This window comes from Ursus maritimus, unplaced genomic scaffold (assembly GCF_017311325.1).
Source record: "Ursus maritimus isolate PB19 unplaced genomic scaffold, ASM1731132v1 scaffold_31, whole genome shotgun sequence".
Lineage (NCBI taxonomy): Eukaryota > Metazoa > Chordata > Mammalia > Carnivora > Ursidae > Ursus > Ursus maritimus.
In genome coordinates this window covers 15,901,969-15,922,831 of record NW_024425675.1, presented here as the reverse complement: position 1 = coordinate 15,922,831, position 20,863 = coordinate 15,901,969, and the positions used below count along the sequence as shown (strand labels likewise).

The 20,863-nt window shown below is 39.3% G+C and overlaps 1 protein-coding gene across 2 annotated transcripts in view; it reads left to right on the top strand.

Annotated features, from left to right (window-relative positions):
- The window catches only part of MALRD1 (MAM and LDL receptor class A domain containing 1), a 747,156-nt gene that overhangs the window by 147,802 nt on the left and 578,491 nt on the right, over nt 1–20,863 (top strand). For both annotated transcript variants that reach the window (XM_040645358.1, XM_040645357.1), the window contains exons 15-18: nt 15,117–15,269; nt 15,638–15,743; nt 16,196–16,563; nt 20,208–20,620. In XM_040645358.1, the coding sequence (XP_040501292.1) occupies nt 15,117–15,269; nt 15,638–15,743; nt 16,196–16,563; nt 20,208–20,620 (1,040 nt within the window). The remainder of the gene's footprint in view (nt 1–15,116; nt 15,270–15,637; nt 15,744–16,195; nt 16,564–20,207; nt 20,621–20,863) is intronic.

Below are 20,863 nucleotides of genomic sequence, written 5' to 3'. Positions count from 1 at the left end.
CTCCCACTCCCCCTGCTTGTGTTCCCTCTCTCGCTGGCTGTCTCTATCTCTGTCGAATAAATGAATGAAATCTTTAAAAAAATAAAAAAAATAAAATCAAAACCCTATTTTAAGCTGATAACAACTTCACAGAATTCTTAAAATTGTCACTTCTTCTGCCCCACATATTTTAGGTAATTTCTGATACAATTTACATATTTTTTGTATGTGTAACTAATAACAATTATTGTAGTTATGGTGTTTTACTATACTTATTTTAACTTTTAAACTAGAGTTGTAAGTGAATTATGCACCATTGTCACCATATTACAGAATCTGTCTATTGACCATTACCAGTGAGTTTTATGCTTTCTTTTTATATTTTTATAAGATTTATGTTCTTTTACGCAGAGAATTCCCTTAGTCTTTCTTATAAGGCAGGTCTGGTGATAATGAACTCTCACATCTTTTGTTTGGAAAAGCCTTTATTTCTTCATTTCTAAAGGACAGCTCTACTGAGTATAGAATTCTTAATTATTCTTCGATATTTTGAATATGTCATCCCATTTTGTCCTGGCTTGAAAAGTCTTTATTGAGAAATCTGCTTATAGTCTTGTGGAGGTTCCCATGTATGTGGCTTTTCTCTGTTTTTCTTAGTTTTTAAAATTCTTATTTTGGCTTTAACAATTTAATTATAATGTGTCTTGTTGTAGCCTTCTTTAAGTTCAGCCTATTTTAGGTCCTTTAGGCCTCATATATCTATATGTCCATTTCTCTTCCCAGAGTTGGGAAATTTTCAGCCACTATTGCTTTAAATTTACTTTCTGTTCCTTTTTCTTTCTCATGTTCTGGAATTCCCATTGAGTCCTGTGAGTCCCTTAGGATTTTTTTTACTCTTTGTCATTTTATCTGTTTGTTTTCTGACTGGATAATTTCCTATGTCTTACTTTTTAGGTCACTGATTCTTTGATCTTCATGGCTAAATTTACTTTTGAAACTCTCTATTGAATACTTCAGCTCGATTATTATTTTTTTCAACTCTAGGATTTCTCTTTATTTCTGCTTTTTTTTTTTCCTGGTTGCTATTTCTTTGTCAAACTTCTTGTTTTATTCATGCATTATTTTCCCAGTTTCATTTAATTGTCTATGTGTTCTTGTAGTTCCCTAAACTTAAGATAATTCTTATAGATCTTATAGTTCATAGATCTTCATTTTCTTAGGGTCAGTTTTTGGAACTTTATTAGTTTCCTTTGGTGGTTTCATATTTATTTGTTTTTTGTTTTTTTTGTTATCCTTGATTCCTTACATTGGTATCTGCACATTTGAATAATTGGGCTCTTCTTCTAGACTTTATAGATTTGCTTTGGCAGGGATGGATCTTCAACAGTCAGCTCAGTTTGGGTTTCTAGGCATGTGACTTTGGGCAGGTAGTGCCTGCTATTGTCTATTTTTTGACAGGACAACTTTCCAAGCTCTTAGGTTGGGTATGGGAAGGGAGTGTGCTACTGGTTGAGAACAGTTGGATAGGACTACTGGCTTGGTTCTCTAGTCAAGTGAATCTGTAAGGTGGGCTGCCCAGTTGCCTGGATTTTCTGGTCAGGCTTACTAGGTGGTCTGGACTGGGTACTATATTCAGTAGTATACAGGGCTGTGAATTCATTTCCCTTCACTAGCAGGATAGGACCCAGAGTACCTGGGGGGGGTACCTGAACCAATACAAGTGTGCGCATTGAATTTCTTGGTCATGTGAGGCCAACAGTTTGCTCTGCAGTATGTAGAAAGCCATGGGCTGTTCTGTCTTTTCAAGTGCAGCTAGAAGCAGAGCTTTTGGGTGGCCTACATAGCAACTTCCTGTGTGTTCTTCTTAGGTTCCCTGGTTGCACAAGCTGAAGGTTATATTAGTGATGACTGGGGCTATGAATTAGTTTCTCTGCCAGGAGCAGTGGGAGAAGCACCTCTAAAGGCAGTAAAGCTCTTTTTATCTTATCTTAACTCAACCCGACCTGTGTCCCAAGTTCCCTGGCCAAACAGAGCCACTGGCTTTGCTCTGCTCACCATTGCATCTGCCTGTCTGTCTCTTGTTTACAGAGTTTCTGGCTTTTCGTAGCTCCAGGTATTTTCACCAGCCCTTCTGGTCAAGATGGGGCTGTGAGATGCTAGCCACAGTGGTGGGGCTGCCTCAGTTCCTTTTCTGGATGGGATGGGTTGGGAATGCTCCAGGCTTCTCTTCTTTTCTGTCTTCCCAGTCAGTAGGGGCCAGGAGCTACCCTCAGTCTTGGCTCTGAATTAATCCCCCTGCCTAGGGGTAGCAGGCCACCCCTTTACACCTGGTACGGCTTTGCTCTGGAGCCAGTTAGCTCTGCCTTTCTGCTTATTGGCTTCAGCATTGCTGGTTACATAGCTTCCAGGTGTTCTTGCCAGGCCTTCTGGTCTGATGGGGACTGGGAACCACAGTGGGTGTAGCTGTGTTTCAGCTCACTTGCCTAGATGGGATTGGGAGGGGTCCCTCCTGGCCTTTCTCACATGTTCCCCAAACAAGCTTTTCTTTTGGGAGAGCCGATGAAGAACCCACAGCCTTGGCTGTGAATTAAGTCCCCTGTCTGAGAGTAGTAGGGAGTTCTTCATACCCTGTACTGGCTTTGCTCTGGGGGCTGTCAGCTCCACCGACCCACCTCTCGGTTGGAGTATTGCTGAGCTCTACGGCATCTAGGTATTCTTGTCCACGTCCCCTGGCCGGATAGAGCCAGAATTCACTCTCCCCAGCAGGTGGGGCTATGACTCCTTGTTTGGGCACAGGCAAACCAGGTTCTAGGGTCAGCAGAACTGCTTGTGTGAGAACCCAAATCAAGCAGATCTGCACTTCAGTTAGTTCTCTGGTCCGAGTTTGTTGCAGACTTGGTTCTGGTGATGAGCAAAGCTGCTGGTTGGCGCCACTACTTGGATTACTACTCACTTGGGGCACTGTGGTCATGAATTCCATCTGTCAAGATCTGTGTGTTGGTTGTTACAAGCTACCCCGCCTTCACCGTCACGGTCAAATTCCCAGTGGTTGAACCCCATAGTTTCCTCTGCAGTTCTCACGGGGCAAGACCAGAGTAGGGGCTCTCATGAAGTAATCTGCTGTGCTAGAGGGGTGGTGGTGCTGATTGTCCCCTTGTGTTCTCTTTTCTTTTTGGAGGAGCTGGGGGTTCAGAGAAAACCTTTCCATGTGGTGTTGCTCCTGTTTGGGAGGGGACAAAGTCGTCAGTATGCAGTTGCTTCTCTTACCCTTCTAATGCAGTGGTGCAGGGATGTTTCAGTGTTGTCCCTGTATGCTAGGTTTTTCTCAGTGATGACTTGTTCATGAGTAGTTCTTGTTCTTCTGGGGGCTGTAACGTCAGTAATGACCTGTGTCACCATCTTGGTGATGCCACTGCCTCTCAAATTTATATAGAGTTACCGAGAACCTAAATTTATTTTCTTTGGGATATATATGGAAATATAAGTTAACTCAGGCTCATCAAGATCTCATAATTATGATTGGATTGTGAAATTTCATTAATGAGTACATGTTAATAATAGTAGTCATTACTATACTTTATTGATTAGGCTTACCCAGATATCTTCATATCTTAAGGTCAACTGATCAGTAATCGTAGTTATATTGGCAAAATTCCTTTGCCGTGTAACATAACCTAATGAAGTTAGAACAGTAGGGGTTGGAGACCATGAGGGCTGTGTTATAATTCTGCTTACTATAGTTTAATCTCTGGTCCCCATGATTTCTCTCATGTGCAAAATGCATTCACCTTCTCCAGTCATTTTCAAGGATCTCACTCCATTATAGCCACAATAAAAAACCTAAATGCTCATTAAATGTAGTCTCTTTGGAAGTCTAGAAATCATTGTCTAAATTATCTAATCAGGTTTAGATGTGGTATATTTCCTGGGCACAATTCCTTCTATCTGTTGACCTGTGAAGTTAAAGATAGAAGGTTTTTTTTTTTTTTAAGATTTTATTTATGCATTTGATAGAGACAGAGTGTGCACACAAGCAGGGGGAGTGGCAAGAAGAGGGAGAGGGAGAGGGAGAAGCAGGCTCCCTTCTGAGCAGAGAGCCCGACGTGGGGCTCCATCCCAGGACTCTGGGATCATGACCTGAGCCGAAGGCAGACACTCAACCGACTGAGCCACCCAGTCGTCCCAAAGATAGAAGTTATCTGCCTCCAACATTCTTAACATACAATCATGAGACAGGCATCAGGATAACAACTGACATTTTAAATTAAAAAGGGGAGAGAAAATGGAAGGTTAAGAAAAAAAAAAGTCACTGGTTCATGGCAGTTTTGAAATTCAGCTGGGAAAACTTTAGCTGGAGTTCTTTGATTAGGTTGCAGTATCTGGATTCTTACTTCTGCTGTCTAGACTCTTGGTTCCACCCTCTGAGTCACTCTTCCTTTTGCATGAAAAGTGGCGTGCATTTTCTTAGCAACAACTAGAACCCCTCCACTACTAATATGCAACTGTCTTCCTGTTTTTAGCTACTTCCTATTTTCTTTTTTTAGCTCTCTTCCTCTCTTTCTACCATTCCAACAATAAATCAGTGTTACCAGTACTTATAATCTGTTGATCATTCTAGCACTCCAGTGTCCCTCATCTTTTCATATATTCACTTCCCTTCTTATGCAGTTTAAATTCCATGGCCTAATATTGGAATGATTGCCTTACATTGCCCTTCAACTGCCTTGCTGTCCTCTGATAGTCCCTAAAGCTCTAACTGATTAACTGGGACTCTCAGCCCCCTCAGCTGCACAGCTGAATGTGGCTGAGGAAGAAAACAAAGCAGTGGCATCTGTCCTCACTGTACGCACTGTACATGGATGATCGCTGCCCTACTTTTGTTCTTGTACTTCCCAGGAATCTCATTGTATTTCTCCACTCCATTCCCTTACCCACTTACCTCAGCGAATAGCGTATTTTTCTCCTGTCTTCTCCAACATTCATATTCTACATTCCTGTCCCTAGCCTCAGCTGATGATCTTATATCCTATTTCCTTGAGAAAACAGGAATAACCAGAAAAGGACTTTTAAAAGCTCCAACACCCCTTCAACCCACTTGTAAACTCTCTCTTTCCTCCTTTATCCTGGATAAACTCTCCGTGCTCCTAAGAATGGTCACCTCTTTCTCCTGTAAAGTAGAACCCACCTGCGTGCCTGCTCAACATTGCTGCAGTGATTTCCCTCTCTACCATGTCTTTGCTATTAGCATAAAAACATGTTTTTATTTCTCACATCTTAAAGTGTTTTTTTCTCTTGATCCTACTTCTTCCTCAATGATCACATTTTTCCTCTTTCCTTCAGAATGTATATATACACCTCAAAAGAATTAATTATATTTACTGCCTTTAGCCTTACTCTTCAGAATTTCTTTTTTAACTCACTTCGGTCAGGGCCTTGCTGTCACTGTCAGGCAGACACTGTTCTCATCAGAGTCACCGGTGATCTAGATCCAGTGGTTTCTTCTCAATCTTCATTGGACCTGTCAACAGCATTTGACACCAATACTTTAATAGTTACTTGACTTGATCTCCGTGACACTAGCAACCTCTCTTGATCTTCCCCTTATTTTTATGCCTTATTCTTGCCACTTTGGTGATTTTCTGACTTATAGTTCCAGCCTGAACTTTTCACCTGAACTATAGACTAATTAATATATCCTGCTGTCTATTACATGATCACTTGAATACCTAATAGGAATCTCAAATATGGCATGTCCAAAATTGAGGTCCTGTTTCCTCCCTCTCCCCCAAAATCTGCTTCTTTACAGTCTTCTCCATTTCATAAATGGCATTTCCATTGTTTCAAATGCTCAGGTCAAAGACTTTGAGATCCTACTGATTCATCTCTTTTTCTCACACTCCGTAACTGATGTCAGTTAATTCTATCATGTCTGCCTTTAAAATATAACCAGAATGCCTCATTTTTATCTCACTGCTGCCACCCTGGTCTAGACCATTATCATTTCCTATCTGAATTTTTGAAATATGCTTTTCTTTTCCTGCTGATGTCANCCACTTTCGTCTTTTCTCAGTACAGTAGCCATGGGGATGAGATTAAGTCAGAATTTGTCACTCTTCTCCTTAAAACATACCAGTTGTTTCCAATATCTCAAAATTAAACCCCCCACAATCAGAGTGACTGCTCTGATTTCATGTATTCCTCTCCCTCACTAACTCTTCTGGAGATACCGTGGTCTCTGATATTTCTGGGATATGAGAGGCATGCTCTTGCCTCAATGCTCTTTTCCTTTCTGTTACTCTGTGTTGTCTTTACCTGCATGGTCACATGCCTTGCTTCCTCACCTGCCTCCTTCAGGAGTTCACCTGGTTGCCACCTTTTCTGACCCCTCCCTTGATCCCCATCTATGAATTTTCAAGCCTTCTCTGTAATGCTCTATTTCTTTCTTTGCCTTATTATCATTAAATGTATTACATATAATTTACTAATTTCTTTTGTTTTTTCACTGTCTCCCCTAATGTCCCTACCCTTCTCACTCACATCATTTAAACTCCATGAGGACAGGGTTTTTTGCTTTTTGTTTTTTTTCCTGTTTTCTTTCCCCCGTTTTACTTTGCTATGGTTTTAGGAGACCCTGTGCCCATGCCAAACGTACAGCATGTACTCAGTACATGTTTGCCAAATGAATGAAGAGTGAATGATTGAATGAATACATGTTAGTCATTCTGTTGTCATAATTGCCTCTTTGCTTATAAATTCCCCACTAGATTCTAAGCTCCTTATTGGTGAGTACTATCTATATAATACTTATGTATTTTATATGTATATACACAATATTTAATATTAATATTTCATGGATACTGGCAGAATAGGTGAGACTCCTGGGTTAGAGACAAAAGGACATAATATTAATGGTATAACACACAGTGTAAGTGTCAAGATTGCCCTAGTTCCTCTTAGTCCCCGAGTCCCAGGAGCAGGCACACGGGGGCCCAGGTAGATGTACATATGAAATGGCTTTTGCATCACAGCTAAGAAAGCCTGAATTTATGGAACCCAAATTTTTTTATAGTGGGATTCAAGCATACGACCTATGTTTTTATAGGTCATTATATTATACGAGGTAATAATTGGCTCTCTGTTATAGATGGAGTCACTACCTCTATTTTTCATGAGTGTTTGCTACTTAAATATCTTTAAAAGGATGGTCTGGAGCAAAGGGGCAGTTAACGACTGAGTTTATAAGACATGAAGAAACATGAGAGACCCATGGAGAATTGTGTCCCAACAGTGCCTTTGTTGGTCATATTACAGGAGACCCTTAAAACCATATGTAGAATAATGTAATTAATCATTTTTATTTCAAATGCAATAATTTTGAATGCCAAATGTTATTTATGCATTGGAGCTCTTCTAAAAGATCTCATTACTTCTATTTATTTATATAGACATCTTTTTTATTTCATGGTACTTTTGTACATATTTCTGGACTGTTTTATGTTTTAAATAACTAATGAATATTAACTATTGATGAAGTCTACAGGTCAGTTATTTTAACATTATTATAACTCCAAACATATAACCATTTGAATGCATGAAAAAGCCTGAAACTTGAAGAAATACTATTAGTAGAGATCATGTTCTAAAATAGTATATATGGTATTAATGCGTTTGAAGTTTATAATAACCTCTGCTTAATCAAATACAGTACAACCCCAATGAACTTAAGACAGTGTACTAGAATACTCAATTAACTTTTGTCCTCCTTCATGCAACTTTCAGGAGGGTCATAAAATCTAGTGAGAAAAAAAAAACTTAAACAAGGAGAGTTAATCCAGTGGACTTATAGTTATTATAAACATGCCTCAGAGATATTGCGGGTTCAGTTCCAGACCACTGCAGCAAAGCAAGGATCGCAATAAAGCAAATCAATTCTTTGGTTTTCCAGTGCATATAAAAGTTATGTTTCCACCATACTGCAGGCTGTTAAGTGTGCAGTGGCATTATGTCTAAAATAACAATGTACATACCTTAATTTAAAAAAAATTTATTGCTAAAAAATGCCATCCTCTAAGCTTTCAAGGAGTCATAATTGTTTTGCTGGTGGAAGTTCTTGTCTCTATGTTGATGGCTGCTGACTGATCAGGGTGGTGGTTGCTGGAGGTTGGAGTAGTTATGTCAATTTGTTAAGACAACAATGAAATTTGCCACATCAGTTGACTCTTCCTTTCATGAACAGTTCTCTGTAGCGTGTGATGCTGTTCGATAGCATCTTACCTACAGTATGACCTCTTTCAGAATTGGAGTCAGTCCTCTCCAACCCTGCTGCTGCTTTATCAACTAAGTTTATGTAATATTCTGAATCCCGTGTTGTCATTTCAACAGTCTTCACAGATTCTTCCCCGGGAGCAGGAGGTTACAGTTCCAGAAACTACTTTGCGCATCCATAAGAAACGACTCCTTATCTGTTCAAGTTTTTTTTTTTTCTTTTTTTTTTCTTTTTCCTTTTAAAACCATCATTTTTGGCATTAATGCTTTTTTTTTTAAATTTCAAGTTTTTATTTAAATTCTAGTTAATAACATGCAGTGCAATATTGGTTTCAGGAGTAGAATTCAGTGATTTATCACTTATGTATAACACCCAGTGCTCATCACAAGTGCTCCCTTTAAAACCCATCCCCCATTTAGCCCATCCTCCACCATCTCCCCTCCAGCAACCCTCAGTTCTCTGTAGTTAAGAGTCTCTTACAGTGTGCTTCTCTCTTTCCCCCCTTCCCCTATGTTCATCTGCTTTATTTCTTAAATTCCACATATGAGTGAAATCAGATGGTATTGGTCTTTCTCTGAATGACTTATTTCATCCAAGTGTTATCATGAGATCACAGCAATTTAGCCCCATCTTCAGGCTCTACCTCTAGTTCTAGTTCTCTTGCTGTTTCCACTCCGGCTGCAGTTACTTCCTCCACTCAAGTCTTGAGCCCCTCAAAGTCATCCCTGGGGGTTAGAATCAACTTCTTCCAAATTCCTGTTTATGTTGATATTTTGACCTCTTCTCATGAGTCATGAATGTTCTTAATGGCATCTAGCATGGTCAGGCCTTTCCAGAAGGCTTTCAACTGACTTTGCCCAGATCCACCAGAGGAATCACTGACTGTGGCAGCTATAGCTTTATGAAATGTATTTCTGAAATAATAAACCTTGAAAGTCGAAAAGACTGCTTGATCCATGGGCTGCAGAATGGGTGTTGTATTAGCAAGCATAAAAACAACATTCATCCCACTGTACAGCTCCGTCAGAGCGCCTGGGTGACCAGATGCATTGTTAGTGAGCAGTCATATTTTGAAAGGAATCTTTTTTTTTTTCTTTCTCTGAGCAGTAGGTTCAACAGTGGGTTTAAAATATTCAGGAAACCATGTCATAAATAGATGTACAGTCATCTGGGCTTTGTAGTTCCATTTATAAAGCACAGACAGAGGAAATTTAGCATAATTCTTAAGGGCCCTAGGGTTTTCAGAATGGTGAGTGAGCACTGGCTTCAAATTCACGTCACCAGCTATGTTAGCCCCTAACAAGAGAGTCAGCTTGCCTTTGAAGCTCTGAAGCCAGGCATTGACTTCTCTCTAGCTATGAAAGTCCTAGATGGCATCTTCTTCCACTCTAAGGCTGTTTCATCTGCATTGAAAACCCGCTGTTCAGTGTGGCCCCCTTCGTGAATGATCTTAGTTAGATCTGGAGAACTTGCTGCAGCTTCTCCGTCAGCACTCGCTGCTTCACCTTGCACCTTCGTGTTATGGACATGACTTCTTTCCTTAAACCTCATGAACCAACCTCTGCTAGCTTCAGACTTTTCTTCTGTAGCTTCCTTACCTCTCTCAGCCTTCATAGAATCGAACAGAGTCGGGACCTTGCTCTGGATGAGGCTTTGTCTTTATCTTGGGGGAATGTTATGGCTGATTTGATCCTCTGTTCAGACCACTCAGACTTTTCTCTATATTGGCAGTAAACCTGCTTCATTTTCTTAGCATTTATGTGTTCACTGGAGTATCACTTTTAATTTCCTTCAGAAACTTTTCCTTTGCGTTCACAACTTGGTTAACTGGTTCAATAGACCGAGCTTTTGGCCTGTCTCCGCTTTTGACATGCCTTCCTCACTAAGTTTCATCATTTCTAGCTTTTGATTGAAAGTGAGAGACTTGTGGCTCTTCGTTTCACTTGAACACTTAAAGGCCATGGTAGGGTTATTAGTGGGCCTACTTCCAGTATTGTTGTATCTCAGGGAATAGAGAGGCTGAAAGAGAGGGAGAGAGCTAGGGGAATGGCCAGTTGGTGGAGCAGTCAGAACACACACAATGTTGATTGATTAAGCTTGCCATCTTGAGAGGACACAGTTTGTGGTTCTTCAAAACACTTACTATGGTAACATCAAAGATAACTGATTATAGATCACCATAGCAAATATAATAAGTTTGAAATACTGCGAGAATTACCAGAATATGACCAGTATTAAACCAGAATGAGGTGAGCAGATGGAAAAAAATGGAGCTGATGGACTTGTTCAGTGTAGGGTTTGCCATAAGCCTTCAATTTGTTAAAAACAACAACAGCAACAACAACAACAAAACTATTTGTGAAGTGTAATAAAACAAGGTATGCCTTTATTATACAGTTTAAAATCTACTTCTGGAGTATGCCCTATAATTATTCATGTTTAGATTTTATATGATCTTGCATTAAAAACTCATAGCACAGTGCCTGGCGTGTAATAGTTCTAAAATTGTCATTTATCATTATTATTACTTTAACTATAAAAGCAGTATAATTTTTTAAGAGCCCAGGCTTTGACATCAGGTCTGGGTCGGAATTGTGTCAGTAGTAATGAGCACTGAGAAATTACATGTTAACCCTCTTTCACCCTTATCTTTCCCATCTCGAAAATGGGGTCAATAATATGTTCTGTATTTCAAGAGAGTTAGAGACGATGTGACAAATGTAATAAATGGATGTCTTTCACACTGCAGTTATGTCTTTACCGGTTTAGATCTCTCTGTAAACCACAGTTTGGCCTTCAGCTGGCTTTAGGTTTCTAATTTTTACAATTACCACTTATGTGTTTATCCATTTTCCCCTTTTTCTCCTGAACCTGAGAATCTTTTGCTGATGTGGCTGAAACCAGAGGGAGTTCGGAGTTCAACTACATGATGTATCAGAACATATTTCCTGTGAATTTTTGTTTTGTTTTTCTTTACAGCACGTAACTAACAAATTATTACGACTTTTTTTTCCGAGCAGTTTTAGAGTCACAGAAAAGTTGAAGAAAAAGTAGAGATTTCCCATATATACCTCCGTTGCCCTATACACACACACACACACACACACACACACACACATAACTTCCCTACATCGACGTTTCCCAGTGGGGGGGAAGAAGGGAGGAATTTGTTACAACTATTGATTCTATGCTGACACATAATAATTACCCAAAGCCCATAATTTATATTAGGGTTCACTCTTGGTGGTGTACATTCCGGGGGTTTGGAAGAGTGTGTGGTAAAATCCATTTGTCAATATGGTATCATGCAGAGTATTTTCATTGCCATAAAGATACTCTTGTGCTCCACCTAGTCAGCCCTTCCCCCACCTCCAACTTCCAACAGCCACTTCCTCCTTTTACTGTCTTCACAGTTTTGCCTTTTCTAGAATATCATACAGTTGAAAGTGTGCAGTATGCAGCCTTTTCAGACTGGCTTCTTTCACTTAGTCATATGCATTTGAGTTTCCCCCATGTCTTTTCATGGCTTGGTAGCTCATTTATTTTTAGTGCTGAATAATATTCCACTGTCTAGGTGGACCACAGTCTATTTGACCATTCACCTATGGAGGGACATTTTTGTTGCTTCCAAGTTTTGGCAATTAGGAATAAAGCTGCCAAAAAAAAAAAAAAAATACAGGAATAAAGCTGCCGTAAATATCTCTGTACAGGTTTTTGTGTGGATGTAAATTTTTCGGCTCCTTGGGAGGGTACGAAGAAGCACTCTTCTATAAATTTTTAAGTCTTTGCATGAGATCCAAATCATCAGCTTAGACACTTTGTACCTTTTATGTTTATTTATTACACGTGATTCTCTGCAGGGATCGTCTCAAACCATCAAAGAAGTTCTGACAGTGAATCTGATATAAGACCATCTGATTCTGTATTCTTTTCTCCCCTCACAAGGTTCCTTGGCTCTTGCATAAATTTATCTTTTTCTGTCTCAGTGAAAAGCTCTTAGCGTGATAGTGATAGTGTAAGGTGATGGACCTGTGTGTCAGTCCACCAAATATCCCCTAGCAACCTTTCCACAGGGGTAGCTACTGTGATAATATTCACATAACTAATAGAGGCAATAAAGGTAATTTTACTGAAAATTAATAAAAGCTGCTATAGGGTCACTGGCTTTTTTACCCATATCCATGGAAATAGATAATTTTTAGAAACTTTATGTCAACAGGCATCCTGTTATGAACTTAATAGCCCCTAGCACAAAGCTTGGTACACAATAAACTTTGAGGTGGTGGTCCCACTGTGATTGTTCTTGCAAATTATATTGTTTCTGATGATGATGATGATAATTGAGAAAGTTGATCGCAAGGCTCCAGAAAAGTGAACAATCTTTAAACCTCCATTATTAAAATGTACCAGCATATTAGATTTCTAAGTCAGGAAAAGACACATAATTTCCAACAGCTGTCCTAATGAAGTAGATATTTTAATAAGTTAGCTGGTTAACAGCTAACCAGATTAGTTTCAACTGACTTATTACATCTCTGATCAGCTGAGGTGAGTTTTTAAAATGTGTATAGAAATCTAAATATTTAGGAACCAAGTAGATGAGACCGGCATATTTGAAGTTTAAGAACATAATCATGTGTTAAAAATTGCTATTTTTGATGGGTCTTATCTAAGAGAGCTAGAAAATTGCCACAAGGGTTTCTGAAATTTTACTACCATTAGAATATTCATTTATTTCTACATCAGTCTCTCCCTGGATAGCAGACAATACATGATAAGGCTCCCTTTCTGGGTAATTATGTGGGATAACTATACCAAAGGAGCAATAACTCCTTTCATTTCTGTATTTGCATAAAAGAACTCCTGGATCCTTTTTTTCTTTTTTAATTTTTGGATTGTCTGAAATAGGAATCAAAATCATTGCTTTCCTAGGGATTGAAATGGCAACTACATACTTTGAAACCCCTGGAATCTGTGTATATTTATGGATTATTTATATATTATGTATTTGTAAACAGAGATGGCTTTTGAAAACATAGTCTTTAATATTCTGAGCATTTATCCCTAACTTGACATAATTATCACTATTTTTCACCCTCAAGCAGCATTTGTCTCTCCACGAATTTGTAAACTTTACTTGAGAAATCTTCATTCTAAATATAACTAATTTGTTGATTTTTCCGATTCCTAATATAATGAAATATAGTTATTCCTTGCTTATTAAAGTTGATGCAACATTTTATTATTTGTGTGCTTTTTTAAAGATTTATTTATTTTAGAGAGGGGGAGGGGCAAAAGTTCAGGGAGAGAGACTATCAAGCAGGCTCCCTGCTGAGCACAGAGCCTGATGCAGGGCTCAATCCCATGACCCTGAGATCATGATGTGAGCCAAATCAGGAGTCTGATGCTTAACCGACCGAGCAACAGTGTCATACATCTGTCATACAGAGTTAAAAGTGTCACACATTTTCACTGATTTTTGGTCACATTTTTAAGTTACTCTACTGGCCATATCAAGAAACCTCACAGAAAGCAAGTATTTTTTTTGAAATCAGATATTTTATAGAAACTTAAAAAATAATATAATATTTATAAATATTTTTATAATTTATGTTTATAATATCACAACTCACCTCACCTTCCTCCCTGTGTAGGGAAAGCATTTTCAAAATTGAAAATGATTTATCATTAGGTTAAAATTCCCTTGCAATTTTGAATTTTATCATCTTAGTGAGTGACTTATGGCATACTTCTTACCTAGGCTGATTGCTTACTTCCTAAGTCTTTTTACAAGGGAGCATCTATGCAATTATTACTATATCCTTGGATATAAGTAACCAATGACCAAGGATTCCGGTGCAATAATCATCTGTAAGAGCAAGCCTTATTTTGCGTTGGGATATACAGTAACACTGAATGTTCATGCTGAATAAACTCAGATTGTACCTTTTGGGTTTATCTTTTTTCCAATATCATAGCAATTAACAGTTATTGTCAATAGTTGCAGAAAGAATATTACACTTGGAGTGAAAATCTTTGGATCTCAGTCTGTCTGTACAGTTTCCTAGCTACCTGACCTTGGTTAGGTTAATAACTTCCCTGAACTTTCCTTTCTTTATCTGTAAAGCAACTATAATAATAACACTTTCTTCATTGGGCTCTTGTGAAAGTTAGATCTATATAAACCATTTAATACAGGGTCTATGACATAGGTATCTATTAAGTATTAGCTATAATTCAGCACTAATATTATAACTGCCCAGTCCTGCCCTTTCTCTTCCTCTTTTCTTATGGCTTTGTGGAAATTAACTCTTTCTTATATATTTACCTGAGAAGTGGGTCAAATTATTCTTCCCTGCACAAATTATGCAATGCCTGCCATGCTTTGGGAAATACTAAGCTCTACAAAATTGGTGATGGATGTTATATTAAATAAAATGATCTGGATTTTTCAAATGTTAAGTTTTTTCAGAAGTAGCTACTTCTCATGTTTTAGCATAAAATAATCTGTAGGAATAATTAAGTCTTCCAGATGCTGTCGTAGCAATGGAGAAATAACACGAGTATCCGAATAAATTTGGTAGACCTTAGCAATTCCATAATCAAAATGGATATTAATGCTGCTTCTTGGAAAAAAAATATTTGGTAAAAATTTAATTTCTTAAATTGATAATTCTGCGTCATCCATTTCCAGTATGAAAAGCACAACTCTTGTTTGTTTGTTTTTGGATCAGATAGGGGCCTTTTTTTCCTCAAGGGAGTCCTTTAATGTACTTAGAGAAGTATAACGAGGTGATTTCAGTGGAGTTCTAGCCTTTCTAAAGCATGTGAGTACTTGGAGAGCCACCCTGAGTCACATTCTGTTCTTCAGTTTCCAAGTGCGACTTTGAAGCAAATAGCTGTGGTTGGTTTGAAGCAATTAGTGGTGACAATTTTGACTGGGTCTGGAACTCCAGAAGTAACCTTTCGGCTGAATTTGAGCAACAGGCTCCACCTTGGGATCATACTCACAACACAGCTCAAGGTAAGAGACGAGGAGAGGCTGTCTGCGCCTCCTTCCATTCGCCCTGGGTCAGGTCTGTTAAAGAGAAGCATTTAAAGTAATGTTGATGCAACAAATAGTATGATGGCCGGATGTTGTCATTTATGCTTATGTTGTCGGTATGAAATGACTCCTTTATGGGTGGGGTGGTGGGGAGGGAGAATAGATATGTTTTTGGCTGATTGACTTCACCAACATTATTGTTTTGCATCATTTTAACCTTGAGGTGGGTGCTAGTTTAGTTTTCACAAGAGCCGATTTGACCGACAGTCACTTTTATTGATTTTTATTAAGAGGCAGGTGTGTCAACTCAGTCGGCTAACTTTCAATTTGTATTTGTGTCCCAATAGGGCATTTTATGTTCATTCTGAAGAAAAGCAGAAACTTGTCCCAAGTTGCCAAACTCCAGAGCCCAACTTATAGCCAGGCGGGACCTGGATGCACGCTTTCCTTCTGGTAAATACTGAAAACTGTGGTCGGCTACCCTCGCAGCCCGGTGGTTCCAGACGTGGTCCTGCACTTATCAGACTTGATGATTCGCCCCTGGTTTGGCTTTAAAAATAGGTGTTGCATTAGATTTATACAATTAGCGTTTTACCGTGGAGCACATTATCAGCATTTGTAGTGTTCTTTCTTTAGATGAAAGGGACTCTTTCCCTCCAACAATGGATTATAATTTAATTAACTCTGCCTCCCCTGTTCTGGGTTGAACTCCTTGAGAAAGGCTCCCAGGGTCCTGCGAGCCAGAGTGTGCACCTGAGCAGATAAGCTTTCCCATATGAGCAGCCACAATTACATCCATTATGGTAGCTAATTATTAATTGACTGTTGATCACGTGGAAGAGCCCATAAGTTAAATGTTTGTGCCATGAATCATTTCCATTCCTTGTGTTTTCTCTTTTTTTCAGGTTTTATAACTATGGTCTCTCAGTGGGAGCTGCTGAGCTACAGCTGCACGTGGAAAATTCCAGTGACTCTACAGTACTCTGGAGAGTATTGTATAACCAGGGCAACCAGTGGTCCCAGGCGACTGTTCAGCTTGGACGCCTTACTCAGCCCTTCCATTTGTCCCTAGATAAAGTCAGTCTTGGCATTTATGATGGAGTCTCAGCTATCGATGACATCAGATTTGAAAACTGCAGTCTTCCCCTTCCTGCGGAGAGCTGCGAAGAACCGGATTTTTTCTGGTGTCCACGCAGCAAGGCTTGCATAGACAAGCTTCTGTTATGTGACCTGGTGGATGATTGTGGTGATCGCACTGATGAGGATGACTGTGGTAAGAACTTTATTATTTTTCTTTTTCTGGTCCTTCTTCTTTTGATAGTGGGGATCTTGATAAGTTCCCTGTTTTCTAGCCAATCCAGGCAAAGACACGAAGCATTGTCCCAAAGTTGATGACTGTGATGAGTGATGGATTAGTCGGGCTACCAATATTTGTTATGTAGACTCATGACCTAGGTGCTAGAGATACAATGCTGAATGCAATTACTGAGTCTCAGATCTCAGGGAGCTTACAGTCTAATCGAGGAGATAGATATTATTCAAATATTTAAAAAATAAATACAAACTGGCAGCTTTGATGGGAGAGACAGAGAGGGGTGCTGTGACTTTTTATAACAATGGTATTGAACTTCCTAGAGCTGACGACTTAGCCGAGATCTGAAAAATAAGAAGTCAGAGTATCTATGCAAAAGCCCTGATAAGTGACTGTATGGCAGATGGAGGCCAGCCAGTGTGGCTGGAGTGAGGAGAGGGGAGAGAGGGTGCAGCTTAGGGACGGAAATGTGGGGGAGGCCAGATTTCCAGATCTTTATAGTCCATGTTAGGGAGGTTTTTCTTCGTTTGAGGGTTTTTTTTAATAAGGAAGGTAATAGAATAAAATTGGTGTGTTAAAACATACCACTGTGGGTACAGTGTGATGAGTGGATTGGAGGAAAGTGGATTCAGGAGACCCATCAGGAGGCCACTGCGGTTGTCCACTGAGGAGGGGTGGGCAGCCTGTATCACAGCCACAGTGATGGAGACGGAGGGACTGATGTTTGGAAATATTTAGGAGGGACATTTGATGATGTTTTGGCTACAGGGAGCAGAGAGTGGGCTGTCAAAGATAAGTCTTGAGTTTCCGGTTTAAATTACCAGAAAGTTTATGGTATCTGATGATTATATATGTTTTACAGTTTTATGAGCCTAGCTCCAGATAGTGCCTACTGCATTTGCTCCTGAAAATGAATCAGAAGCTCATAGCTGTTTTTTTTAATTACAAAAATCAGTCAGAAAAAGAGTTTGCATCTTTCCTTGTCTAGAAATAGCAACGATTCTTAAAATTCAAGCTATCTGCTTATTACTTTGAGAGGCTAATTATAAACCAAAGTGAAGCCATAAAATGCTTGGTACATCATAGGAAACACTGCATTAAGAAATTTCCATATAAATTATTGTAGAGAGTACTGCATGTATGTGGTCTTTGATACAGTCAGGTGGATTGAAGTCAGAATTACCATGCATCTCATTACACAACTAATACCTTGAGTGGCTATAAATAAAGTCGATAATTTAGACAATAGCTAACATAAGAAGTGTTGTCCTCAAGGTAATTTATTTTTGCAGACTTAGCTTTTTCATCTTTTTGAAGCTCTCCGAATCCCACTCCTCAAAAAAAAAAAAAATTTGATATGTTGCTAAAAATAAGTAAATTATCCTTCAAACCACTCAGTGTTAACTTAGAATGGAATTATGGCAGTACAAGTATATTAAAATACTTCTTGTGACTAAAATTAACGAGAAAATAGTAGTGACATTGGACGGTTAGTCTCTCTCACAGCTGTCCATATAGACATGTTACTGGATTACACAGAATGCATTGGACATCCAGAAATCGATGTTGTATTTCCTAAGGTTCCCTATGTTTGGAGACATGGTCTTTTATTTAAAGGTGGAGCTGCATGCATTCCCTTTTGGAATAGAGATTGAACATACAGTCAATATGAACGCAGGCAATATCAAAATCCCTTGGCTTGAGTGCCAGTTTTATGTCAAGAGACTTAGCAGCTTGACATCCTCCTTCCGCTCCACAGCCAAAGACTGACACCTGGAGAGTACGCTGCAGGTCCCCAGTTCACGTCACAGCTAGGCTTGATTAGTCACAAGTGAGGAAATATCAAATGAAAGCTCATCTCCCATTTGACATTTACTCACTGGGTTCCCTTCATTAGGTGTAAGTTCCTGTTCTGTGGTTTTCAAAGACAGACGATTTGTTCTTGCCTGGCTGCATTTATCCACATATGCTTATATTTATTGTTTCAGAATATTTATTCCCCTTTGGCACCAAGCACATTTACTAAAATGAATAAAGGACAGCTGACATTTATTTTTTAAAAATATTAACTTATGTAAATGAAGCTAAAAGGTAGAACTCCTCGTTAATTCTAAATCCTGTTCCTTCTGCCCAAATAATGCTAATTGTACATTCTGTGGCATTTATTCTACAGAAATCCTTGGTGTCAATAAAATGCTCACATCCCGAAAAATGAATACATTCCGATGCTATGCTTGAAATTATGGTAGATTGTCTAGTTGACAAGAGACAAGTCAATTCTTCATAAGTGCTTTCAATTCTTCTAGGGACTGAGTGGAGTTTAAAGTTTAAAAGCTCCAGCTCAAAAGGAGCTTCAATGCAGTGAGAAGAAAAGACTACCCCCCCCCCCAGGAGACACAGCACAACAGGAAGCATAAATAGAGAAGGAGAGGAGGAGTGAGGTGTTTAAGGCACTTGGGGAAGACGGTGTATGTGAATGGGAAGGATCGTTAGGGACAAACAGGAAATTAATTTGGGAAAGGTGAAGCTTGAAAGAAGACTTTAGATTTAAGTTTAGATTAAATGAGTATATATTACAGGAGTTTGAATAGAGAAGGAAAATGACAAATTGCCGTGGAAGGGGGCAGAATGGTCATTCCGGCGTTGGTGCCAAGGGACACTTGGAACTGGACCAAGATGGAACCAGAGGGAGGAGTTTTTCAGCATGAGGCCTGGAAAACACTAGCATCAGAATCATGTTGGGTGCTTGTTAAAAATATGGATTCCTGAGCTTCACCCCATATCTAACAAGCTAGTATTTGTACAGGGCTTCACCGTGGCGTAAGCCATTCTACCACGTACCTCAGATGATTCTGGAAGATTCAGCCCTATTAACATATGACTGTTCTCAGTTCTGCATATTAAAATCACCAAGGGAGATGATGAAGTACCCTGATGTTCCGCAGCACTCTTTGCAGCAGTTAAATCAACATCCCCAGGGGCGCCTGGGTGGTTCAGTCGGTTAAGCGTTCACTCTTGATTTCGGCTCAGGTCACGATCTCAGGGTTGTGAGATAGAGCCCCGAGTTGGGTTTCGTGCTCAGCGGGGAGTCTGCTTGAGATTCTCTGTCTCCCTCTGCCGGCCCCTCCTCCCCACACTCCCTCTCTCTCAAATAAATATCTTAAAAAAAAAATAAATCAGCATCTCTGGAGATGAATTCTGGGCCTTGGTGTTTTTTTTTTTTTTGTTTTGTTTTGATTTTTAATATTCACTGGTGATTGGAACATTTGGCTAAGGTTGAAATTGACTGAGCCGGGAGTTTGTAGCGTTGAGTCAGCCATGGTGTCATGATCATTTGCATAGAGTTATACTGCTAGAAATGGTGAAGGGATGGGCGTAAAAGGCATTTGGGAAATAACGGCTGAAGTAATGCCGCCTTCAGTCTATAAAATATTATTGCTTCATGTCAGTCTAGGATTTATTCACTTTTTAAAAACTTTAATGTTGCATTTAAAAAACAAAATGGCAAACCTTGGCAGGAGCAAAATATCAACGAGTATTCTTAATTGTAGTTATTTTTGTCCCTAATTTTTTTTTTTTTTGCTATTATTTAATGCCAATTTCAGTACCTGAACTCCAGTGTAACTTTGAAAATGGAATTTGTAACTGGGAACAAGATACAGAGGATGACTTTGATTGGTCCAGGAAGCACGGTCCAACTTCAACACTTAATACAGGGCCAATGAAGGATAATACTTTGGGCACAGCTGAAGGACACTATCTCTACATAGAATCTTCAGAGCCACAGGTTTTCCAAAACAGAGCTGCTTTACTCAGCCCTATCCTCAACACCACCGATGCAAAGGGCTGTACCTTCCGCTTCTATTACCACATGTTTGGAAAGCACATTTATAGGCTGGCCATCTACCAGCGAATCTGGAGTAACACAAGAGGACAGCTGCTGTGGCAGATATTTGGGGATCAAGGCAACAGATGGATAAGGAAACACCTCAATGTTTCCAGCAGGCAGCCTTTTCAGGTATGGATAATGGATTTCATAATGTCTATTTACAATGCATCAGAATGTCTAAGGAATATGAAAGATTGCTATGGTCTTGAATTAAAAGCAAGTGGAATTTGATCAAAGTTACTTCGAAATACATTCATCATTCATCATTCAATTAAGGGTTTACCAAAGCTTGTTAAGTTGCTTTCCTCTTTGACGACCCCCAATAATGTGTGATTAAAATTTCTAAAGGTGGACACATGGTATTGGCAACAG